The sequence below is a fragment of the Lutra lutra genome, chromosome 5, assembly GCF_902655055.1.
Source record: "Lutra lutra chromosome 5, mLutLut1.2, whole genome shotgun sequence".
NCBI lineage: Eukaryota > Metazoa > Chordata > Mammalia > Carnivora > Mustelidae > Lutra > Lutra lutra.
In genome coordinates, this window is record NC_062282.1 from 101,369,869 (window position 1) to 101,389,803 (window position 19,935).

Consider the following 19,935-nt stretch of genomic DNA (forward strand, 5'->3'; position numbering starts at 1 on the left):
AGACATGTGACATGTCTTCATTGATATTTTCTGAGGTGGCTTTTCATGAGTTGATAAAACTCAACAGAATTGGGGCCCATAAGTAAATTTTGTTAAAACCCTGCCTGACTTTATCTCTTCCAGCACATGGAAAACCTGGTGGTTCAACCAAATGAACACGGAGACCGGGACCATCTAGATTCAGGTATGTTCCAAAAGAGCACTTTCCCCTGTACTCCTCAGAGTATGCCAGTCCTGGGTATAAAGAGGACTGGAAGAAAAGAAATTTTAAAATAAAACCTTCCTTCCTGGGAGCTTTGTCTAGTTTTTGAAACCAACACAGATAGATTTTTGTTGCAGCAGCAGTTAAAATACTCTGAGTTCAAGGGTTGAGGATTCACTTACAATCCTTTGAAAAACAAATCGAGACAAAGCAATAAAGGCTTTGCCTGACCAGTTGACCTCTGAGCCGGACTCTGTCTTGGGACTAGTCTTGTGTTAGTTACCTTGTAACTTCTCTGAGGTAGGTACCAGCTTCATTTTCAGGTGAAGTGACTGAGGCCTCTGGCAGACAGCAGGTGGTGGAACTGAGACTCCTAACTCCCTCCCTCCTGAAACCCCAGGCTTACTGCTATCCCATTTTGATGCCCAGTTGGGGGCGCCTTGGAGCTGAGCAGATGACACCGAGGAAGGACCAGATGTTGTCACTGGGTGTGGGTTGGGGCACCAGGAGATCCCTTGGCAAGGTGACAGTGATTTTTCCCCAGGACTGGACATTCTTATCTGCCCGTGCATTCTAGGTCACATCTCCTGAGGACATCTCCCCAGAGCTCCCTGGCCACTTGCTAGTTCTCGGGGGTTAATCTGGACCCCATAGTTCCCTTTGAGTTCAAACCTGAGGAAGCTGTTGGAGGCTGGAGGCACATAAACTGGGCCATCATCTGATGTCTCCTGTGGGCCCGTGGGTGGTCTGTGCAGACCTCTGGGGCTGAGTGGAAGTGAGTGGGGTGGTGATGGTGGTGGAGGAGTGCTCAGGCTGATGTAAAAGCAGGGAAGACCAAGACGATCCCCAGGGTGAGTTTAATAGTGGGGGTGGTGCTGGGCCTGGGAAGCTCTTGGCGCACCGGTCTCACTGGAGGCCAGTGGAGTGTCTTTGGCACATTTGGCAGGCACAGGCAGAGCAGTGACAACATGGCGGGGGTGGGATCATGAAGAATAAAGCAGGGTGAGGAGGAAGCACCATTGACTGTGTGGCTGGTAGCTTGGCTCCAAGCCAGTGGTGTTTACCCAACCTCCTTAAATGAGGTACTAATACTGAAATTGAAATAGAAACTTGGACTCCACCAGGTGATTCGCACACTTTTACCATTTCTGCTATATAAGGTAAGGGGAATAATGTACTTCCAGAAGAGGGGAAGAGGAAGGAGCAATGAAAGCAAACACCTCTGTTTGAATGACTCTTGTAGGCCATTAAATCCAGGAGCAGAGCTGTTGCTCATGCATACAGGATGTCTCATCTACAGATTGCATCGTGCCCTGAGGAATGTTGGCTTTGAAGAATGTTTACCGAGACAAATTGCTGGTGGGGGAGGAGTGTTGGCTGTTACAAGTATTACATAGGACGATTTTAATTTTCACTGTTAAAAACTCCATTCTCAAACTGGTACATTTGCTGGGCAGGAAGGCCCGTGGTAAGGAGAGTGTAGTAGCCTGACCGAAACAGTGTGTTTTGTTAGTAGCATCATTGTGTCTGAGGAGGACCATAATATATGTGATTTGAGACAAACTCCTGTGACTTTAATCCCCTGCGAGTTATGAAAAGAGCCATGAATGATTGTTCCTTGGGCTAACATTGGCTTTTTTCTTCATTTAATCTTTTTGGATGAAAAAAGTTACCTGGGGGCGCCTGGGTGGCTCAGTGGGTTCAAGCCTCTGCCTTCGGCTCGGGTTGTGATCTCGGGGTTCTGGGATCGAGCCCCGCATCGGGCTCTCTGCTCAGCAGGGAGCCTGCTTCTCCTCCTCTCTCTTTCTTCCTGTCTCTCTGCCTACTTGTGATCTCTGTCTGTCAAATAAATTAAAAAAAAAAAAGTTACCTGACTTTATGCAAAGAAAATGGTAATCGATTTTAAAAGAACCTTCTGGAACAGAATAAGACAGGATGCAGTGAGCAGTAGTTGGATGATATTCTGGATTCTGGAAATGGAAACAGCTTTTCCGCCAGGCCACTTCTAAACTCCTGTGATATTTTATGTGTGTGTACATTCCACTCAGTCTCAAGGACGTGCTGATAAATGTGAGGTTGAGGTTAATTTCTTTGCTGACTTGTATTATTCAGAATGGTATGACGTTGGTTTAGCATGCTCTTGTAAACAACATCAGTACTGTTCCATTAGAACTTTTTTTATATCTGTACTATTAAAAATGGTAGCCGGTAGCCACGTATGTCTACTGTGTGTGTGATGTGTGATTAGTGTGGCTGAGGAATTAACTTATAATTTTAGTTTATTACCCTGGAAGTTCCCTTTGTATTGTTAACCACCAGGAGCATTAAAAATCCTACTGGCCATTAGTTCACACACTGAAAAGCACTGTTGATCGCAGAGCTAATGTCTTGGGTGGGTAACAGCTAGTAAGCTCATCCAAGCCAGTGCCTCTGAACCACCTCAGCGAGTAGTAAGGGGACATGCAGGAGTGACGGTTCTGCTCTCTGTGGATGCTGGAAGAGCCTCAAAGGGGAGAATATCAGTTGAAGGCCTGCGATCCAGTACTGGTGCTATGAGAGTGCAGACAGAACTTCTCATTGTGTGTTTCCTTGACATTGTAGGTATGTAGAATGGAGAGAGAGGGCCGAGCATTTGGAGGTTATGAATTTAGAAAACATAGATGAGATGGGTCAGTAGAGAAATGAAGAAGGAAGAAAGGGTCCATTTGGCTCAAGTCTGCAGGACTAAATAGGATTAAAAAATAGAAGCTCAGTAGTGGGCCCCTACAAATGCTGTGCCAAGGAGAAGGGGAGTGGACATCAAGCACGAGCAAGGGGGCAGCTGTAGGAATATGGAGGGATGGTGAGCTTCAGCTGCCTTCTTGGAATCCCACCTGTAAATGAAGATACATTAAACCATCATTGGGTTAGCCAAGTGGCAAATGGCTTGAGATGTTGCTGTCTTGTAAGCTCTAGTTTGAAAGGGTTGAATTTGAAAAGGTAGAACTGTGTGCCTTGTTAGAAATGAAGATTCAGTTAAAAGTTAAGTTTGTCCTTGAGGACTGGGAAACAAGAGTGCCATTGTGGCAGGTGAATTACAGAAGCTCCTGGAAGGTGACCCTCGTGCTATCTTAGCAAGTGATACTCCAGCGTGTGAGTGAAGTTATGTGTGTCAGACCAGATTTGGTGACACTACCGATGTTGATTTTCCTGCAATAATTTATCCACCACGTCCTGCATTGGACAAAAGGTGGCTTGAAACTTACCTACCTATTGCCGTACATTGTGTGACTATTGGGATGGAAAAAAATGAAGGATTGGTGAAGTAGATTGGTTAAAACAAGAACCATGTGAGCACGTTTTGACTTTTCTCAAGGGGCAAGATAGGAGGGAGGTAGAGACATGAGGGGAGGTGGTGATGGAATTGGCTGGCATCCTGGTTCTGTGCTTGAGAAGTCCCAGTACCTTGCAGCTCTGGGCAGGAAGCACGGCTGAATCTACTACCCCAGGTTTGGCTGGCAGAGAGTGGGACAGAGAAGATTTTATATAGAATATTGTATCAAAATAAGACTTATGGAAAAAATAATCTTTTTAAGTGGTGGAAGCAATAAATGCTCACACTAATAAAATTGGGAATTTTAGAAACTGTAGGAAAAGAGAAAACACTCCTATAGTTTGCCCGCCCAAAGAAGCTCCTGTTAAACTGTGTATTTCCTACCAGTATTTTTGGGTGCATCTATTTTTTACATTGTTGTGATCATGTAAGCAATAGAATTTTGTGTCCTGCTTTATTTATTTAGCATGATATGCCATAAGTAAGTTCTGTTTTAGTAGGTAGCTTAAACTGATTCTGTACATTTTTCTACAGAAGATATGGCTTACTTTTCTAAGAAGAGGGGGAAAATTTCTTAGATTTTGTCATTAAGAATTTATCAGTGAGAAGAAAATCTCTTCTTTTTATAATATGTATTGTTTGATTTTATAGACTGACCCAATTTTCAGTTCAAACCCCAATTATTCTTTAATACTTTGGGTCCCTTCATTGCTATTACTGTTGGTTACTTATATGTTACATGAGAAAAAGAAAATCTTTTAATCTTTTCGTTAGTAGGTGTTGGGGCCTGGGAGGCGTGGGTGACAAGGAGACAGATGAACCAAAGCTGACCTGATATCCAAAAAATGATCTGGAACAATCATGAAGAGAAGGAAGCAGAAAGAGACAGAAGTGATCGGTTGGAAGTGGAAGATTTCAGATTGCTTCACCTAGATAGCGCAGACTTTCAGGACTACAGAAAAGACCCAGAAGGAGAAACAAAAGTGCTACATAGGAAGCTTAGGAAAAAATGTTTGTCAGTAAACAGAAACTGGAAGGAAATAGTTGGAAGATCCAGAGGATCAGTACCCTAGAACAGGATGTTTGTTGGAGTCCAAACTCCTTTTTTGGGATCCCTGTTTGTGGGTCTATCTGAGAGAGGTCGAAGCCCATGAATTTCATTGGTAAGATACATGGAGACTGTGTAGTCAGTCCTGTTGGTTTGGTTTAAACCACCAATAAATAGGGCTAATCGGGTTAGTCTTTTTTCTCTTATATTAACTAAAAGTTTAGAAATGAAATTAATGCTGCTAGGTTATACAGGCATATAAAACAGTGCTTTTAAGTTGTTTGTGGGAACAGTTTTGAGATGATTCCAAACAGCAGGGAATCTTTAGATCTAGCACCCGTGGGACCCCTGGGTGGCTCAGTCAGTTAAGCATCTGCCTTCAGCTCAGATCCTGAACCCAGGGTCCTGGGATCGAGTCCTGCAAGGTGCCTGCTTCTCCCTCTGCCTGCCTTTTCCCCTGCTTGGGCTCACTCGCTCTCTCTGTCTCTGACAAATAAATGCATAAAATCTTAAGAAAAAAAAAAAAATCTAGGACCCATGTCAGTAGAAGTGGGCCCTCTGTTGGCTGTTATTTAATAACACATGTGTATCTATGTTGAGATTTCAAGAATGTTAAATGAAACATGAAGGAATATTTAAAAAGTGTCAGGGTTGGGGCGCCTGGGTGGCTCAGTGGGTTAAGCCGCTACCTTCGGCTCAGGTCATGATCTCAGGGTCCTGGGATTGAGTCCCTCGTCGGGCTCTCTGCTCAGCAGGGAGCCTGCTTCCCTCCCTCTCTCTCTCTCTCTGCCTGCCTCTCCATCTACTTGTGATCTCTCTCTGTCAAATAAATAAATAAAATGTTTAAAAAAAAATAAAAAAATAAAAAGTGTCAGGGAGAAGGGAACTTAGCAGAGCTCTCAACCTTCTGAAAAAGAAATTTTGAAGTTTGATTTTTGGCAGATCTTTCTCTATGCCCCAGGCTACAGAATCTTCTATGGATTCCTTGGCGGGGGGGGGGGGGGGGGGGGGGGGGGGGGGGGGGGGGGGGGCAGTTTTCATTTCTTTACCACAAGCCCAAGCTTATCAGTGATTTGATTTTGGAATAAAGGGGCTGGGGCTAGGAATGGAGAAACATCCCAAGACCATGGGGAATTCAAAGTTATTTGGGACTCGTATTCCTTCTGCTGACTTCCATGAAATTTCCTTACTATACTTGCTGAGGTTTTAAACATTGTTTTTGGTAGAAGAAATTACTGACTTACTGGAATTCTGCTGAGTGTTACAAACTCTGGGTCTTTTACCATCAGTGTTCTGTCTGTTCTATTTGTGGCTTCATTGTTTGGACATATTCTTCTTGTGCAAGGTGAATAAAGCATTGTTCTCTATATTATTTTATTTATTTATTTATTTATTTATTTATTTATTTATTTAAGATTTTATTTATTTGATAGCGATCACAAGTAGAGAGGCAGGCGGGGGCGGGGGGGAGCAGGCTCCCCGCAGAGCAGAGAGCCCGATGTGGGGCTCGATCCCAGGACCCTGGGATCATGACTGGAGCCGAAGGTAGAGGCTTTAACCCACTGAGCCACCCAGGTGCCCCTGTTCTTTATATTAAACAAGTGGAATATTTATTGGCAGAATTCTATCCCACAAATTAAAGATTTATGGGATTTTTAGATTAATATATACTATAAACTTGAACACATGAAGAAACCAAAGCCTTAATGGAGGTGTGGAGTATCATGTTGCTTTTCTTCTGATTTAAAAATACACAGAAACACTGTGTTAAACTGGAATTCCTGTTTCTACTGTCTAATGAAACCATGAGTCTTATGCTCTGCCTGTTATTAGCTCACAAATGTGAAAAAGGTAAAACCAAAGTGAGTTAAGGTTAAGAGTCACACAGGCACTCTGTTAACCTATGGTTCTAAACTCAGCCTACACATGGGGATTTCCTTAGAGCTTTACCACTACTGAAACCTGTGTCCGTCCCCAGAGAGATCTGATTTGACTGGTCTGGAGTATAGCCACACTTAAGAGTTCTAAAAGTTCCGCACGTGATCCCCAACCTTGTGGCTCAAGGTTGAGGACCATGAGGTACTTCCTTGAGGGACCTCTGCTTTGCTGACATCATCCTTGACATCCTGGGTTTTCCATCTTCTTGGAGTTGGGGAAATGTGGTTTTACTTGTATTGCAGTAGATGGCAAAAGCAAGTAAAGAAGCCTATTTGTATTGGGTTTGTAGACTTTGAATGAATATTGTCATCAATATCCTCATAGATCTATGGGGAATGTAAAACTTTGGAAAAAACTACTGAGAGAAATTCCTAACTACTTGATCCTATATGAGATGATTAACATTTAAAGATTAATCACCTTTCAGTATTAAGAAGGAATCCCATGATTGTTACTTGCTTTCAGAATCATTTAACAGACTTGCAGGAGCACAGCTGGGGATGGAGGGAATTTGGTTTACACTAATGTCATAAGGGCTTTAAAAGGATGCCTGATGTTTGTACTCATGGTACAAGCCAAACCGCCTTTTGCTTTCATTCAACAAACAAGCTTAATTTCTGAAATGTAACTGAGGTGGGGGGATGGCAGGTTTTTTCTCTGAATTTTAAATTTTGGGGTTTTTTTTCTGTTTTATTTTTTCATCATGGTAAGTGTACTCTTTAATCCCCATCCCCTATTTCACCCATCCCTCTACCCACCTCCCCTCCAGTAACCAACAGTTCTCTACAATTAAGAGTCTTTCTCGGTTTCTCTCTTCTTTCCTTTGGTTGTTTGTTTTGTTTTGGTTTTTTGCTTGTTTGTTTTGTTTCTTAGATCCCACGTATGAATGAGATCATACAGTATTTGTCTTTCTCTGACTTGCTTTGTTTAGCATCACACTCTTTAGCTCCATCCATGTTGTTGCAAATGGCAAAATTTCTTTTTTTTTTTTTTAAGATTTTTATTTATTTATTTGACAGACAGAGATCACAGGTAGGCAGAGAGGCAGGCAGAGAGAGAGGAGGAAGCAGGCTCCCCACCGAGCAGAGAGCCCGACATGGGACTCGATCCCAGGACCCTGAGACCATGACCTGAACTGAAGGCAGAGGCTCTAACCCACTGAGCCACCCAGGTGCCCCAAAATTTCATTCTTTTTTATGGCTGGATAATCATCCATTGTGTTTACATACTACATCTTCTTGATCCATTCATCAGTCAGTGGCCATTTGGGCTGCTTCCATATTTTGGCCATGTAGATAATGCTACTATAAACATCAGGGTGTGTGTATTCCTTTGAATTAGTGTTTTTGTATTTCAAGGTAAATACCAGGGTGATTGCTCAGCTGTAGTGTAGTTTGAGTTTTAATTTTTTGAGGAACAAGCATACCTTTCCAGAGTGGCTGCACCAGGTTGCATTCCCACCAACAGTGAACAAGGGTTCCTTTTTCTCCACAACTTCACCAACATTTGCTGTTTCTTGTGTTTTTGATTTTAGCCATTCCAATAGGTGTGAGGTGGCATTTCACTGTGTTTCTGATTTGCATTTCCCTGATGATGAATGATACTGAGGACCTTTTCATGTGTCTGTTGGTCATATGTATCTCTTCTTTGGAGAAATGTCTGTTCATGTCTTCTGCTCATTTTTTAATTGGGTTGTTTTTTGGGTGTTCAGTTATATCCTATAGATACTAACCCTTTATTGGAAATGTCATTTACAAATATCTTCTCTAATTCCGTAAGTTGCCTTTCAGTTTTGTTGAGGTTTCCTTTACTGTGAAGAAATTTTTTGTTTTGATATAGTCCCAATAGTTTTTTTTTTTCCCATTGCCTCAAGAGACATAACTAGAAAAATGTTGCTATGTCTGATGTCAGAGAGATAACTGCCCGTGCTCTTTTCAAGGATTTTTGTGGCTTCAGGTCTCAGATTGAGGTCTTTAACCCACTTTGAGTTTGTTTTTGTATGTGATGGAAGAAAGTGTTCAGTTTCATTCTTTGCATGTGGCTGTCCAGTTTTCCCAACATTTTTTGTTAAAGAAACCATCTTTTCCTCATTATATATGAATTCTAAATTTTGAGTCTCCAAACTGAGATCCTCAAGTCCAAATAAACTAGCTTAGTGAATGAGTAAATCACATAGACTCCATCCCAAAAGATTCTATTTTGATGTTTAAGTCAAATGATTACATTATAAAATTCAGACAAAAATAAAATATTAAGTAAACTACTAATTTATAAAACATGAAACAAATAAAAAATAGGACATATGTTCTGTAAAGAGTATTTAAAATTTTTACATAGAAATTTAGAATTCCAGCCACAGATTTCTTCCCCTTTTCTTGTGCTGAAATCCTTGAGTATACCAGTGTGTCTAGATATTTAATGAAGGAATTGCTCTCACAGAAGAATCACTGGGTTCAGGGCTTGGTAGCAGTGTGTAAGTGTGCTTATGTGAGTTTAGGCTTGCTCTTTTTTGAGTACTGCTGGTTAATCTCTTGGAAGGGACTTCAAGGCAGTTAAGTTAGAGCTTGTGTTCCCAGGCATGAAAGCTAACAATTTATTTGGACAAGTTGGTTTAACTTTTAGAGTGGCTAATTGAGAAGACATTGTTAAGAAATATGGTCCCTTATTTCAGCCATGAGCAAGAAAGCCAAATGGGATTTATTCTTCATAGTATGAGATTTTGTGGAAGGATGTGTATGGGCTAATGTATAGAGAAGTGGTACCATCGCAAATTGAACAGGAGATCCAGTACTAAATATGGTTCTTTATAATAATCAAAATAACAAAAAAATCATAGAGTAAAGCTAACATTATCGAGAACTCAAGTAGAAGACTGAGTGAGCTAGCTGGGTTTCATCCAGGCTCTTGAGATTTGTCTGCCAATAAGATTTCTGTGATCTCACTGAGGTAGACGGTCCTACCCTCTGGTGCACATGGGAGCCTCTCACTGGGGTTGCCTCCTGGGAACCTATTAACTCCAAAGAGATACTATTTGTTTGTGAAAAATTAAAATTTGTTTCAGCACATCTTTTAATGTCTAATTAGCTTTGTCAGAGCTACACAGTTACTTCACATAATACCTTAGGCAAAAGAAAGTGCACTTTTATGCATAACTTGAATTCTGTGTATATGATAAAGTGATGCAGTCTTTTAGCATGAATTCCACAAACATCCATCGAGGGAACATAGATTCTGTACTTTTTGTCTCATCCTTTAAATTTTTTTTTTGAGTTTTTAGAACAGATTTCAGATTTATAGAAAAATTATAAAGATACTTTGGAGAATTCCCATATGTCTGTCTTCCCCTATTAACATATACTATGGTGCCTTTGTTCAAATGAGTTAACCAGTATTGATACATTATTTTTAACTAAAGTCCATACTTTATTTAGATTTCCTTAGATTTATCTAATTTCCATTTTGTGTCTTAGGATCTTCTCCAGGATACCATATTATATTACCATGTTTCCTTAGGCTCCTCTTGGCAGTGAGAATTTCTCAGACTTTGCATGTTTTTAATTATCTTGACAGTTTTAGGACTACTGGTCAGATATTTTGTACAATGCTATTTTTCTGACGTGTTCCCGATTATTATATTGGGGTTATGGGTTTGGGAGGAAGACCACAGAGGTAGAATGCCATTTTCATCATATCAATGGTTTATGCCATCAACATTACTTCAAACTGTTAATGATGACCTTGATTAGTGGTGGAGGTAGGGTCAGCTTTCTTCACTGTAAAGTTACTCTTCCCTACTACCCTTTGCATACTCTTTGGAAAGATGTGCAGGCCATACTTCAGGGGTGGAGTGTCCTCTGTATACTTTCTTGTGGGCAAATAAATAACTGGAAACTCTTCTATGTGGGAGACTTAGACTTCCCCATCTGTTTCTTCAATCATTTATCTCATATGCATTCATGGGTATTTGACACTTTGCATAGTAATTTAACAATGCTCTATTTGTTGTTGAGAAGTAGTCTAGCTTTGGCAATGGGGAATTCTTACAGTTGGCTTCCTTGTCATTTGTACACATTCCCATTATAGTGGTTTTTGTTGATTTTTGTTTGTTTGTTTGTTTGTTTGTTTTAGAGAGGTGAAAGTATTCTTTATGATACTCTAATGGTAGTTCCATGGCACTGCATTTGTAAAAACTCAGGGAACTTTATGGCACCCAAATAAACTTTAATGTGTGCAAATTAAAAAAAATGAAGTTGGAGGATCCTTTGATGGAGGCAGAATGTGACAAAACAATCTAACTACTAAAAATGGATGAGGTGCCTCATTGTAAGAGATGTGAAATTTTCAGACCTCTGTAACTTTGGAAACGAGATAGCATTTGTAAGAATAAGGGCAAATTAATGTGAATAAGCACTGTCCTTTAGGTGATGAAGTTGTTTCTCACGGGGATACACGTTAACAATTTTTATACTACTGTAAAAGTGCACTGGAAATGAATACTTAAGCAAATGGGTTATAGACATTATCCTTATGTTGGAGTGGGTGGGAGTTGGTAGATAACCAAGGGGAGGAGGCTAGAATGTTCTGTGTGGTGATGAATTAGAGTTGGCCACATTAGTATGCACACATGATTAGTTAACATAGATATGTGTGGTTGCATATAGAAATACTTGTAGATAAGTGTATATAAATAGGTCAGGGCACATGCGGAGCTATTTCCTTAATCTGTTCATTGAGAAGGCCTAGAAGTAACGATACTCTAGTAGCATATATTACAAGATCAGCCACCCTTGGGGCCCCTGGGTGGCTCAGTGGGTTAAGCCTCTGCCTTCAGCTCAGGTCATGATCTCAGGGTCCTGGGATTGAATCCCACGTCGGACTCTCTGCTTGGTGGGGAGCCTGCTTCCCCTCTCTCTCTGCCTACTTGTCATCTCTCTCTCTCTCTCTGTCAAATAAATAAATAAAAACCTTAAAAAAAAAAAAGATCAGCCACCCTTTATTTCAAATTGAGATTATCTATTACATTTTGTGGGAATTTTAGCCTCCGAACTTTGGAATTGATAGATTTGAGTTCATGTTAAGACTAAGTTTTTTGCTCCTTTTATATCTCCTGGTTCACTTATATGCATGTGAATGACCATATACAAGCCCATGTTGAGTGCTGTGATTCACAGACCTGGTCCCCTGAAGTCAATAATACATTATATGTTAAAAAAAAAAAAAAAAAAAAGAACAGTAAGCTGAACTTTGAATTTTCAAATGGATTAAAAAATTAAGTTTAAAAATAAGTTTGTGGCATGTAAGATACTTTTTGGGAAGGTTTGGGAAAATGGGAATGGGAACATTCGCAGAAAAAAACCCTAAAATGTAGATGTTGCTCTCCCCAGTTGCCGTGGTACTTCTCATCCTGAGGAATCTCTTTCTCCTGAGGCTATGACAAGACACATGACTGTCCCTCTGCCCTTGCTCTTTGCAGCCTTATTGCTCATCTCCATTCTTCTCCCACTTCTAGACCCCTCACACCCCGGATTCAAGCTGCCTCTCCATGATAGAGTCAAAATTTCTCCTAATTCATTGTTCAGAAACATTTAGCCTGTTTGTCCTGCTTCTTTTCTTTGAGGTTATGCCAACGGATTTCAAAGTTTAAAACAAAAAGAGAGACACCAAGAGTCTTTTTTTTTCCTTAAAAGTATCATCTGATACTTGTAGCTGTTCTAACAGCTGGTGGAAATCTTGCCAACGTAATTCTTAAATATGTTGCTTTGTTCAGAAATCGACTTTCCTGGGGCACCTGGGTGGCTCAGTGGGTTGGGCCTCTGCCTTCAGCTCAGGTCATGATCTCAGGGATCGAGCCCCGCATCAGGCTCTCTGCTCAGCGCGAAGCCGGTTTCCCCTCTCTCTCTGCTTCTCTGCCTGTTTGTGATCTCTCCCTCTCTGTCAAATAAATAAATAAAATCTTAAAAAAAAATCAACTTTCCTGTCCTTAGCGTTTTGGATATTCTTACACTATATGTGGATATGTCGTAATGTAAGTAATGTCATCTTGATGGACATCTAGCGTACATCCAGTTTTCCCCCTTAGGTAGTAGGGTGATGTAAAAACCTCTGAAAGTGCATGCAAGTTTTTTATTAAAGTAAACCAAGGTAATACAGGTAGATAAGAAATAAAAAGTATTCTTTTTTTTAAAGATTTTATTTATTTGAGAGAGAGAGAATGAGAGAGAGAGAGAGAGAGAGAGAGCATGGGAAGTGGGAGGGTCAGAGGGAGAAGCAGACTCCCTGCCAAGCAGGGAGCCCGATGCGGGACTCGATCCCAGGACTCCAGGATCATGACCCGAGCCAAAGGCAGTCGCTTAACCAACTGAGCCACCCAGGTGTCCCAATAAAAAGTATTCTTATGGTTAAAGTAAGATGGCATTAGGAAATAGTGACATCCTAAAATCCCAATGTATGACAACAGTGCTTGCCCCATGTTCCCAATTCATGTCCGTTTTATGTGAAAGCAACTTCTTGGGCTCTGTTTAAAAAAAAGAGAGAATAGGGAAGTAGGGAGGGAAATAATAATTTAAACCTTGGGATGGCTGTATGAGCAATGCCATGTCCTTGAGTGGGTGTGACATTGTAGATGTGAATGTGCTGTCCCCTAGGTGCTTCTCAGAGTGAGTGCATCTAGCACATGGATATGAGCTATGCTTTTAAAAATCCGTATTTTCTATGTAGTGTGGCCTGTCGGTCAGAGCCAAGCATTTCACTTGGTTCATAACCAAAGTCACAATGTTCTCCAACAAAGAAGAACTGCTTGTGTTGAACTCCAGGAGATGACATGGTGCCTCCTAAAGGATTTTGAGGAAGATTCTTTTTTTTTTTTTTTGAAGATTTTATTTATTTATTTGACAGAGATCACAAGTAGGCAGAGAGGCAGGCAGAGAGAGAGGGGGAAGCAGGCTCTCTGCTGAGCAGAGAGCCCATGTGGGGCTCGATCCCAGGACCCCGGGATCATGACCCGAGCCAAAGGCAGAGGCTTTAACCCAGTGAGCCACCCAGGCGCCCCTTGAGGAAGATTCTGACCATCTCTGATTTTTACCCAAGGATACATCACGGTGCCACTGCGCTGGCTGAAGTGAACCAGGATAGGCTTGTCCTGGCATTTAGGGGTCTTATCTCCTCTTGCCTGTGTGTTTTAATGACTTTTAACAAGAATGGTGTCTAGCAGTGTTAAAACGCGTGGTTGTTAAACAATGGAGCGGAGAAGGAAAACAAAGCCTTCTGTTTCAGTCTTGGTATGATTGTCTTGGAACTTCTTTGCACACTTGTATGTCTCAGTTCAGAAAATGAAGCCATTACTCTTGAGGTCGACATAGGGATACTTCAGTGTCTATAATACACAAGAGAATACAGTGAAAGGAAAACTTTATCTTTATTTAATATTTAAGCTGAAACTTAATGAAAACTTAGCCATTAAGTTCTTTACCTTTATAACCTCATTTGATCCTTACAAGTCTTTATAGTATGGTTGTTATGACCCCATTTTCTAGGAGACTGTGGAGGATCAGAAAGTATGAGTGACACTAAGTAAATAAGTGACAGAGCCGATCTCCAAGCCCAGATATATATGGCTCCAAAACCCCACAATTTTCCTTTTTAGCTTGTGGCTCTGTAAAAATAGGAGTATGACACAGCTCTTGCACTCAAGACATTTTGGGTCTCACTGGAGGATAAGAAAACTTTACAAATACTGTAATTCAAATCAAAATATAAATACCCTTCCAAGGAAGATTAATTTCACCAAGGTTGGAAGCTAGGTGATCTGTTGTCATGACAGGAGGAGAATCAAGGGAAGCTTCTCTTCTATGTGGGTGTTCCTGACAGCTGAAACTTCAAGGCAACAGTATCTGCCCTGGGTGATTGTAGCCTTATGGAGGTAATTTTCTAAGGATTTCCTAATTAAAGGAGGTACAGTAAGGCTGATGAAATCATTCACACTCTTGCATTGTAGTAGTTGTAGGACATCCTGATGAGAAAGTGGCCTTGGGAATATATCCTTGAATTCTGCCAACTGCAGTTGGAGTCAGCCAGGGAAAGCAAAGAAATTAATCCATTGGATATGAATGAGATGTGAATAACATCTTGAATTAATTTAAGTGCAATCGTATTGGTATAATGGGGGGAAAAGTGAATTCCTCTAGAAAACAAGGAGGATAAATGACCCACATTTGGGAGAGAGTCTTTGGTGAGCAAGAAAATGAGCTGTCCGAATTACGTGTTAACTGAATGCTAACCTCACTGTCAGTGGCAATCATTCATTCTTTAAAAATATTGGTAAATAAAGCAAATAAGAATAGAGAATCTTCTCGAGCTTCTCAGATGCATTTTTTGGTAGTTCTTCTTTGTTGTCAGAATAACTTCCATATCAAAGATCAATTGACAGATAATTGGTCAATAAGGTCTGTGCTTTGGGGGAGAACTAGATAAAGAAGAATCTACTTAGCAGCCCAACTATTAGAAAATGTGTTTTACAAAGATTTTTTCATGTTTCTCTTGGGTTTGTCCTGCCTTTCTTCCAATCTATCACTCATGGTCAAGAGAGGAGCAGTCCTAATCATTTGTTGACCCAGGATTGATCCTGGTGAAGTGGCTCTAAAACTTAAACATACATGAAAAACGAGAAAGATAATATTATCTCCTGATCCAACACTTAAATTTTAATTTGGTGATTGTCTAAACAGGTGGAGGTTCCCTTTCTTTGGTCTACAGACCTCTCTGAGGCAGCTGAGGGTCCATGGATCTATCTATAGCCCCAGTATTGCCTGGAATCTTGGAGGACAGTGGGCTTTGTTGACTCAGGAGTCTGGCTCTTCTATCTTTTCATATTAAGTTACTATTGTGATGAATAAAATACAAATATATTTTTAAACACTTGACGCAAAGCTGCAGGAACTCTTGGGAAGCTACATGTTTTCTGTAGCGTAGGGACTCTCGTCACTGGGACTGTAATAGCATTGTATGGTGACAGGCAGTGGTTCTCCTGAGCATGGCGTGCAGAGTTGTGGAATCACTCTGTACCCCTGAACCTAATATAACATTGTGTGTCACCTATACTTGAGTTAAAAAAAATTTTTTAAATACATATCTTCAGTCAGGATATTAAATAACATTTACAGATGACCTGTAAAGCTCTTCCATCTATAGATTAAGACTTTTAAGTGTAAATCGTTCATTCATTCATTACATGCCTACGGTGTCCCTGGTACTTTCCTAAGCTGTAAAACTGAGAATGAATGGAAACACTCATCTTCAAGACTTTATTTTCCTACAAAGATCCACATGCAGTACAACTCTCTTACCTGATGAAAGGATTGACAATAATTTATTCTTAAAAGTACATCTAATGAATTAAGAAAAATATGTAATTATTTTTCAAATAAAAGGCCACAAAGTAGAACATATGTTAATGTTTATTTTGACTTAGCTCTCATGCTTACAACGGTCTCGTCTCGTAGTTGGGTTTTGTTATTTGTATGTTATATTTATGTAGCAAACCGTATAAAAACACAGGAGTGGTTCATGTCATTCTGATTTTGATGAATTTGAAATGAAGTAGTTTTTCCCCTTGCTCCAGTTCTATCTGGACCTCTCCCTTTCCACCCAACCAGACAGGGTTAGCTATCAGGGAGCAGGTTATGCATCTCTTTTCTGACACAGCATGGCAGGATAAAGTCAATAGTAAAGAAGAATTTTTTTAAAAGATTTTATTTATGTGAGCATCTGCCTTTGGCTCAGGTCATGATCCCAGAGTTCTGGAATCCAGCCCCATATCAAGCTTCTTGCTAAGTGGGAAACCTGCTTTTCCCTCTCCCTTTGTCGCACCTCCTGCTTGTGCTCTCTCTCTCTCTGTGTCAAATAAATAAATAAAATCTTTTTAAAAACTGTTTGAGAGAGAGAGAGAGAGAGAGAGAGAGAGAGTGTGTGTGTGTGTGTGTGTGTGTGTGTGTGTATGCATGAGCTGGAGGAGGGACAGGGAGAGGGAGAAGCAGACTTCCCACTGAGCAGGGAGTCAGAAGATTCCAGGACCTGGAGATCACAGGCTGAGCCAAAGGCATTTGCTTAATCAACTGAGCCCCCAGGCACCCCTGGAGGAAAGAGGAATGTTCATGAAGGCACATAGTGCCGGGCTTTGGATCTGCAGAGTCGTACAGACCCTCATATCGTTTCCACCGTCTCAGTTTATTTGGGTGTCCTGTGAGCTCACAAAAGAAAACATGCCGTTTCCTGCTATCAAGAGTACTAAGTAAATGCTTAAGGAGAGACTTCGCTCTGAGACCTGGGGTGTGCTTTTTTTCTGCCAGAGATCTTGGCTGCTGTGCTTGAGCTTCTGCGTGTGCCTGTGGAGAGCAGGGAAGTAAGAGTGGCCCAGTCCAGGGAGAGGTGGCCATGGGCTTCTCCTGACTGCTGATTACCAGCGGGTTCTCCGTATGGACTGGGGACCAAGTAAGAACTCTTGGTTTGTGGTAATTTAGTCACTAGCTCTGTTGAGAGGGACTGCGGGTTTAGAGCCAAGCTCCTCGGGTACCCAAATCCTTATGATTGACAGCCAGATTTGGTGACGATTGAAGCAAAATGCCCCAGTTGTGCTGAACAGGAGTAGATGTGCATTTAATGAGCATAATCCTCTGAAATACTTAAAGCTTCCAACTACTTGAGCTTTAAAGGGATGGAGAGACTAGACTGTGGAAGGAATTATCCAAACTGTTTCGACCCTAGCATCCGAAAAGTTGCCTGTACTGTCAGTCCTGTAAAAGAAGTGATTTCGCTGGAAAACTCCCCTCCCTGAATACGCTGGCTTTTACTTGTCAGTGTCCTGAGCTTTCTGGCTGTCCACACTTGGAACCCTCAGCCTTGATGTCCCTGTGCAGGGTGGCTTTTCGGAGGCCATTCTCTAGCTCCAGAGCAAAACATGTGCCCGCATTTGAGGCTTTTCTTGAAGCCCAGGCAGCTCTCTTTGAATTCACAGTTACCTTCCTTCTTCGTTTCCATTTCCAGCCTGGAGAAGAGGGGAGTTAATGATTCATGTGCTCCCAGTGACCTTTTGAATAACAGGACTGTGTTGTACCAGTGCAACTCTCAGCTGCCTCTCTCTCTCTCTCTTTTTACTTCCCTAGTTTGGCTTTAATATTTACAGCCTCCTTCTCCGTCTACATGCCTGGACGCCTGAAGGAAACAAAACATTTATTGCCTCTCCCTCCCCGTGTGCGGGAGCTTTTCACCCAGCCCCATTCCTTCCTTTGACATCACACGGGAGACTCGGGAGACTCGCCTCCTGGCTGGGGACGCCCCCGAGTTCTTCCTGAGTCTCCACTGTTGAATCTATTGATTGAAGCAAAACAAAAAGATGGATTCTGACTCCGACTCCCCTTTTAACTACTCATGGCCTTCCTTCCCGAAAATGAAGATTCGGCGGAGGGCATCCAAGCAAGGTAGATCCTGGGATCTTTTATTTTGTTTCCCTCTGAGCCAAGCCCAGGGAGCTTTGTCTTCTTACCTTTCTTTTCCTTGTTGCTTTGCCAGACTGTTTTCTGATGAAGTGCAAGTTTACGCATGTATTGTATAAAACTCTCAGACTCTAAAAATTCTTTGCAGAGAGGCTCCGGAGGTAAACCTGCTTGTTCTCCGGTTCCTTTCACTTTGAGTCTGCCTTTGTGCTGTATTGTACACGTGCAGTTCTCTTTAAAAAAGGAAGGGGGTTCGGTACAAGGGAAATGTTGCAGATTCACTTTGTGGGGAGTTACCTTGGCAATAGAGAGTCCTGTTGACTCTGAGATCTATGTACATATTTGGTACAGCCCCCAGCCCCCACCCCTGTTTCTGCTGCTTTTGTGTTTTGGAGCGGGTGTTAATTTTTTTTTTTTTTTTTTAATTCTTTACCCAAGCAGATTGTTCCATTTTAGACTATTGATTTTATAGTTGCTCCAAGGAAGGGTTTTAAGAAAGTAATTTAAACAAAAAAGCCTGTGAATCTCCAGGGGATCTAGTCTTATATTAAAAAGTTTATTAGTAATTATCAAGTACGCAAAAGGCTTTACTGCCAAAGGAAAAAGTCATTTATTTGTGGCCTGTTTAATAATACACTGTGTGGATGCCACTCATTCCCCCCCTTGCAAATTCATTCTTGCCGTCTAGGCCTTAGAAATCAAGGAGCAAGCTAGTGTCCTCAGTCTCCGCTTCCCCATCCTCTTGCCTTCTGAAGTTCACAAAAACAAGAAAGTTAGGGACCCATCTGTTCATTATCATGTGTAGGGAGTTAATGTGGTTGTTTTTAATTCAAGGAAGAAGGAACATTTTCATGAACTTGAAGGCAGAAGGGATGTTTCTGAAAGTGGGTTGTCTCTAGCTTTATCCTTATGGAGCAGAATTGTCTATTCACCAGAACAGCATGACCTATTGAATTACTCCCAGCTTTTTGATGAGAAAAATGGAGGCTGGCAGTTGTCAACATACCTGGTTTGCCTCAAGGGCCTTTTTTTTTTTTCCTTCTAAAATTAAATAGAGGGGTGTGTGTGTGTGTGTATGTGGTGTATGTGGTGTGTTCGCATGTTTGCTCTTTGGCTAGAATCAAGGTAACCCCCAGTAATAAGATTGGTTACACATCCAGGGGTCATAGCAATCCTCGGCCTGAACAAATTCCCTATGCTGCTCTGCTGTCATCCTTGAAATTCTATTACTGGGGACTTTAAAAATGTTGCACAACATTCCACTTTTCTGTGGTGGGTTTTTTTCTTTTTTTAAGATTTGATTGATTGATTGATTTTTGAGAGAGAGAGAGAGAGATAGCAAAGAGTGAGCATGAGCCAGGAGGAGAGGGAGAAGCAGACTCCCCCTGAACAGGGATCCTGACACAGGGCTCGATTCCAGGACCCTGAGATCATGACCTGAGCCGAAGGCAGGCACTTAACTAACTGAGCTCCCCCACACTCCAGGCGTCCTTCTGTTCTTGTGTTTTATTTATTATTATTTTTTAAAGATTTTATTTATTTATTTGACAGAGAGAAATCACAAGTAGGCAGAGAGGCAGGCAGAGAGAGAGGAGGAAGCAGGCTCCCTGCTGAGCAGAAAGCCCGATGTGGGGCTTGAACCCAGGACCTGGGATCATGACCTGAGCTGAAGGCAGTGGCTTAACCCACTGAGCCACCCAGGCGCCCCTGTTCTTGTGTTTTAAAACTTAATTTCTTCTTCGGGTGAAGGTGCCATGATAAATGCAGCTTACCATTAAATGGTTCAGGAGGAAAAACTTTATGGAACAGAGAGCATGAGCATATGCATGTAAAAGCAAGCTCAGACACATACAGAAAATGGAGTCAAATGTTAACAATAGGTAAATCTAGGGAAAGGTGATACCTTGGTGTTCTTTATGCCCTTCTTCTATCTTTTCTGGAGGTTTGA

The 19,935-nt window shown here is 41.4% G+C and overlaps 1 protein-coding gene across 11 annotated transcripts in view; it reads left to right on the top strand.

The window, feature by feature from the left end:
• Positions 1 to 19,935, top strand: part of ARHGEF28 (Rho guanine nucleotide exchange factor 28) — a 314,675-nt gene that overhangs the window by 173,963 nt on the left and 120,777 nt on the right. For 10 of the 11 annotated variants that reach the window (XR_007127439.1, XM_047729921.1, XM_047729911.1 and 7 more), the window contains one exon: positions 124 to 184. Coding sequence is in view for 10 of the 11 variants with exons in the window: in XM_047729921.1 (XP_047585877.1) it covers positions 124 to 184 (61 nt within the window). In the remaining variant the exon portion in view is untranslated. Of the gene's footprint in view, positions 1 to 123; positions 185 to 17,763; positions 17,973 to 19,935 lie in introns of those variants that run through there. The other variant, XM_047729920.1, reaches the window with a different exon arrangement.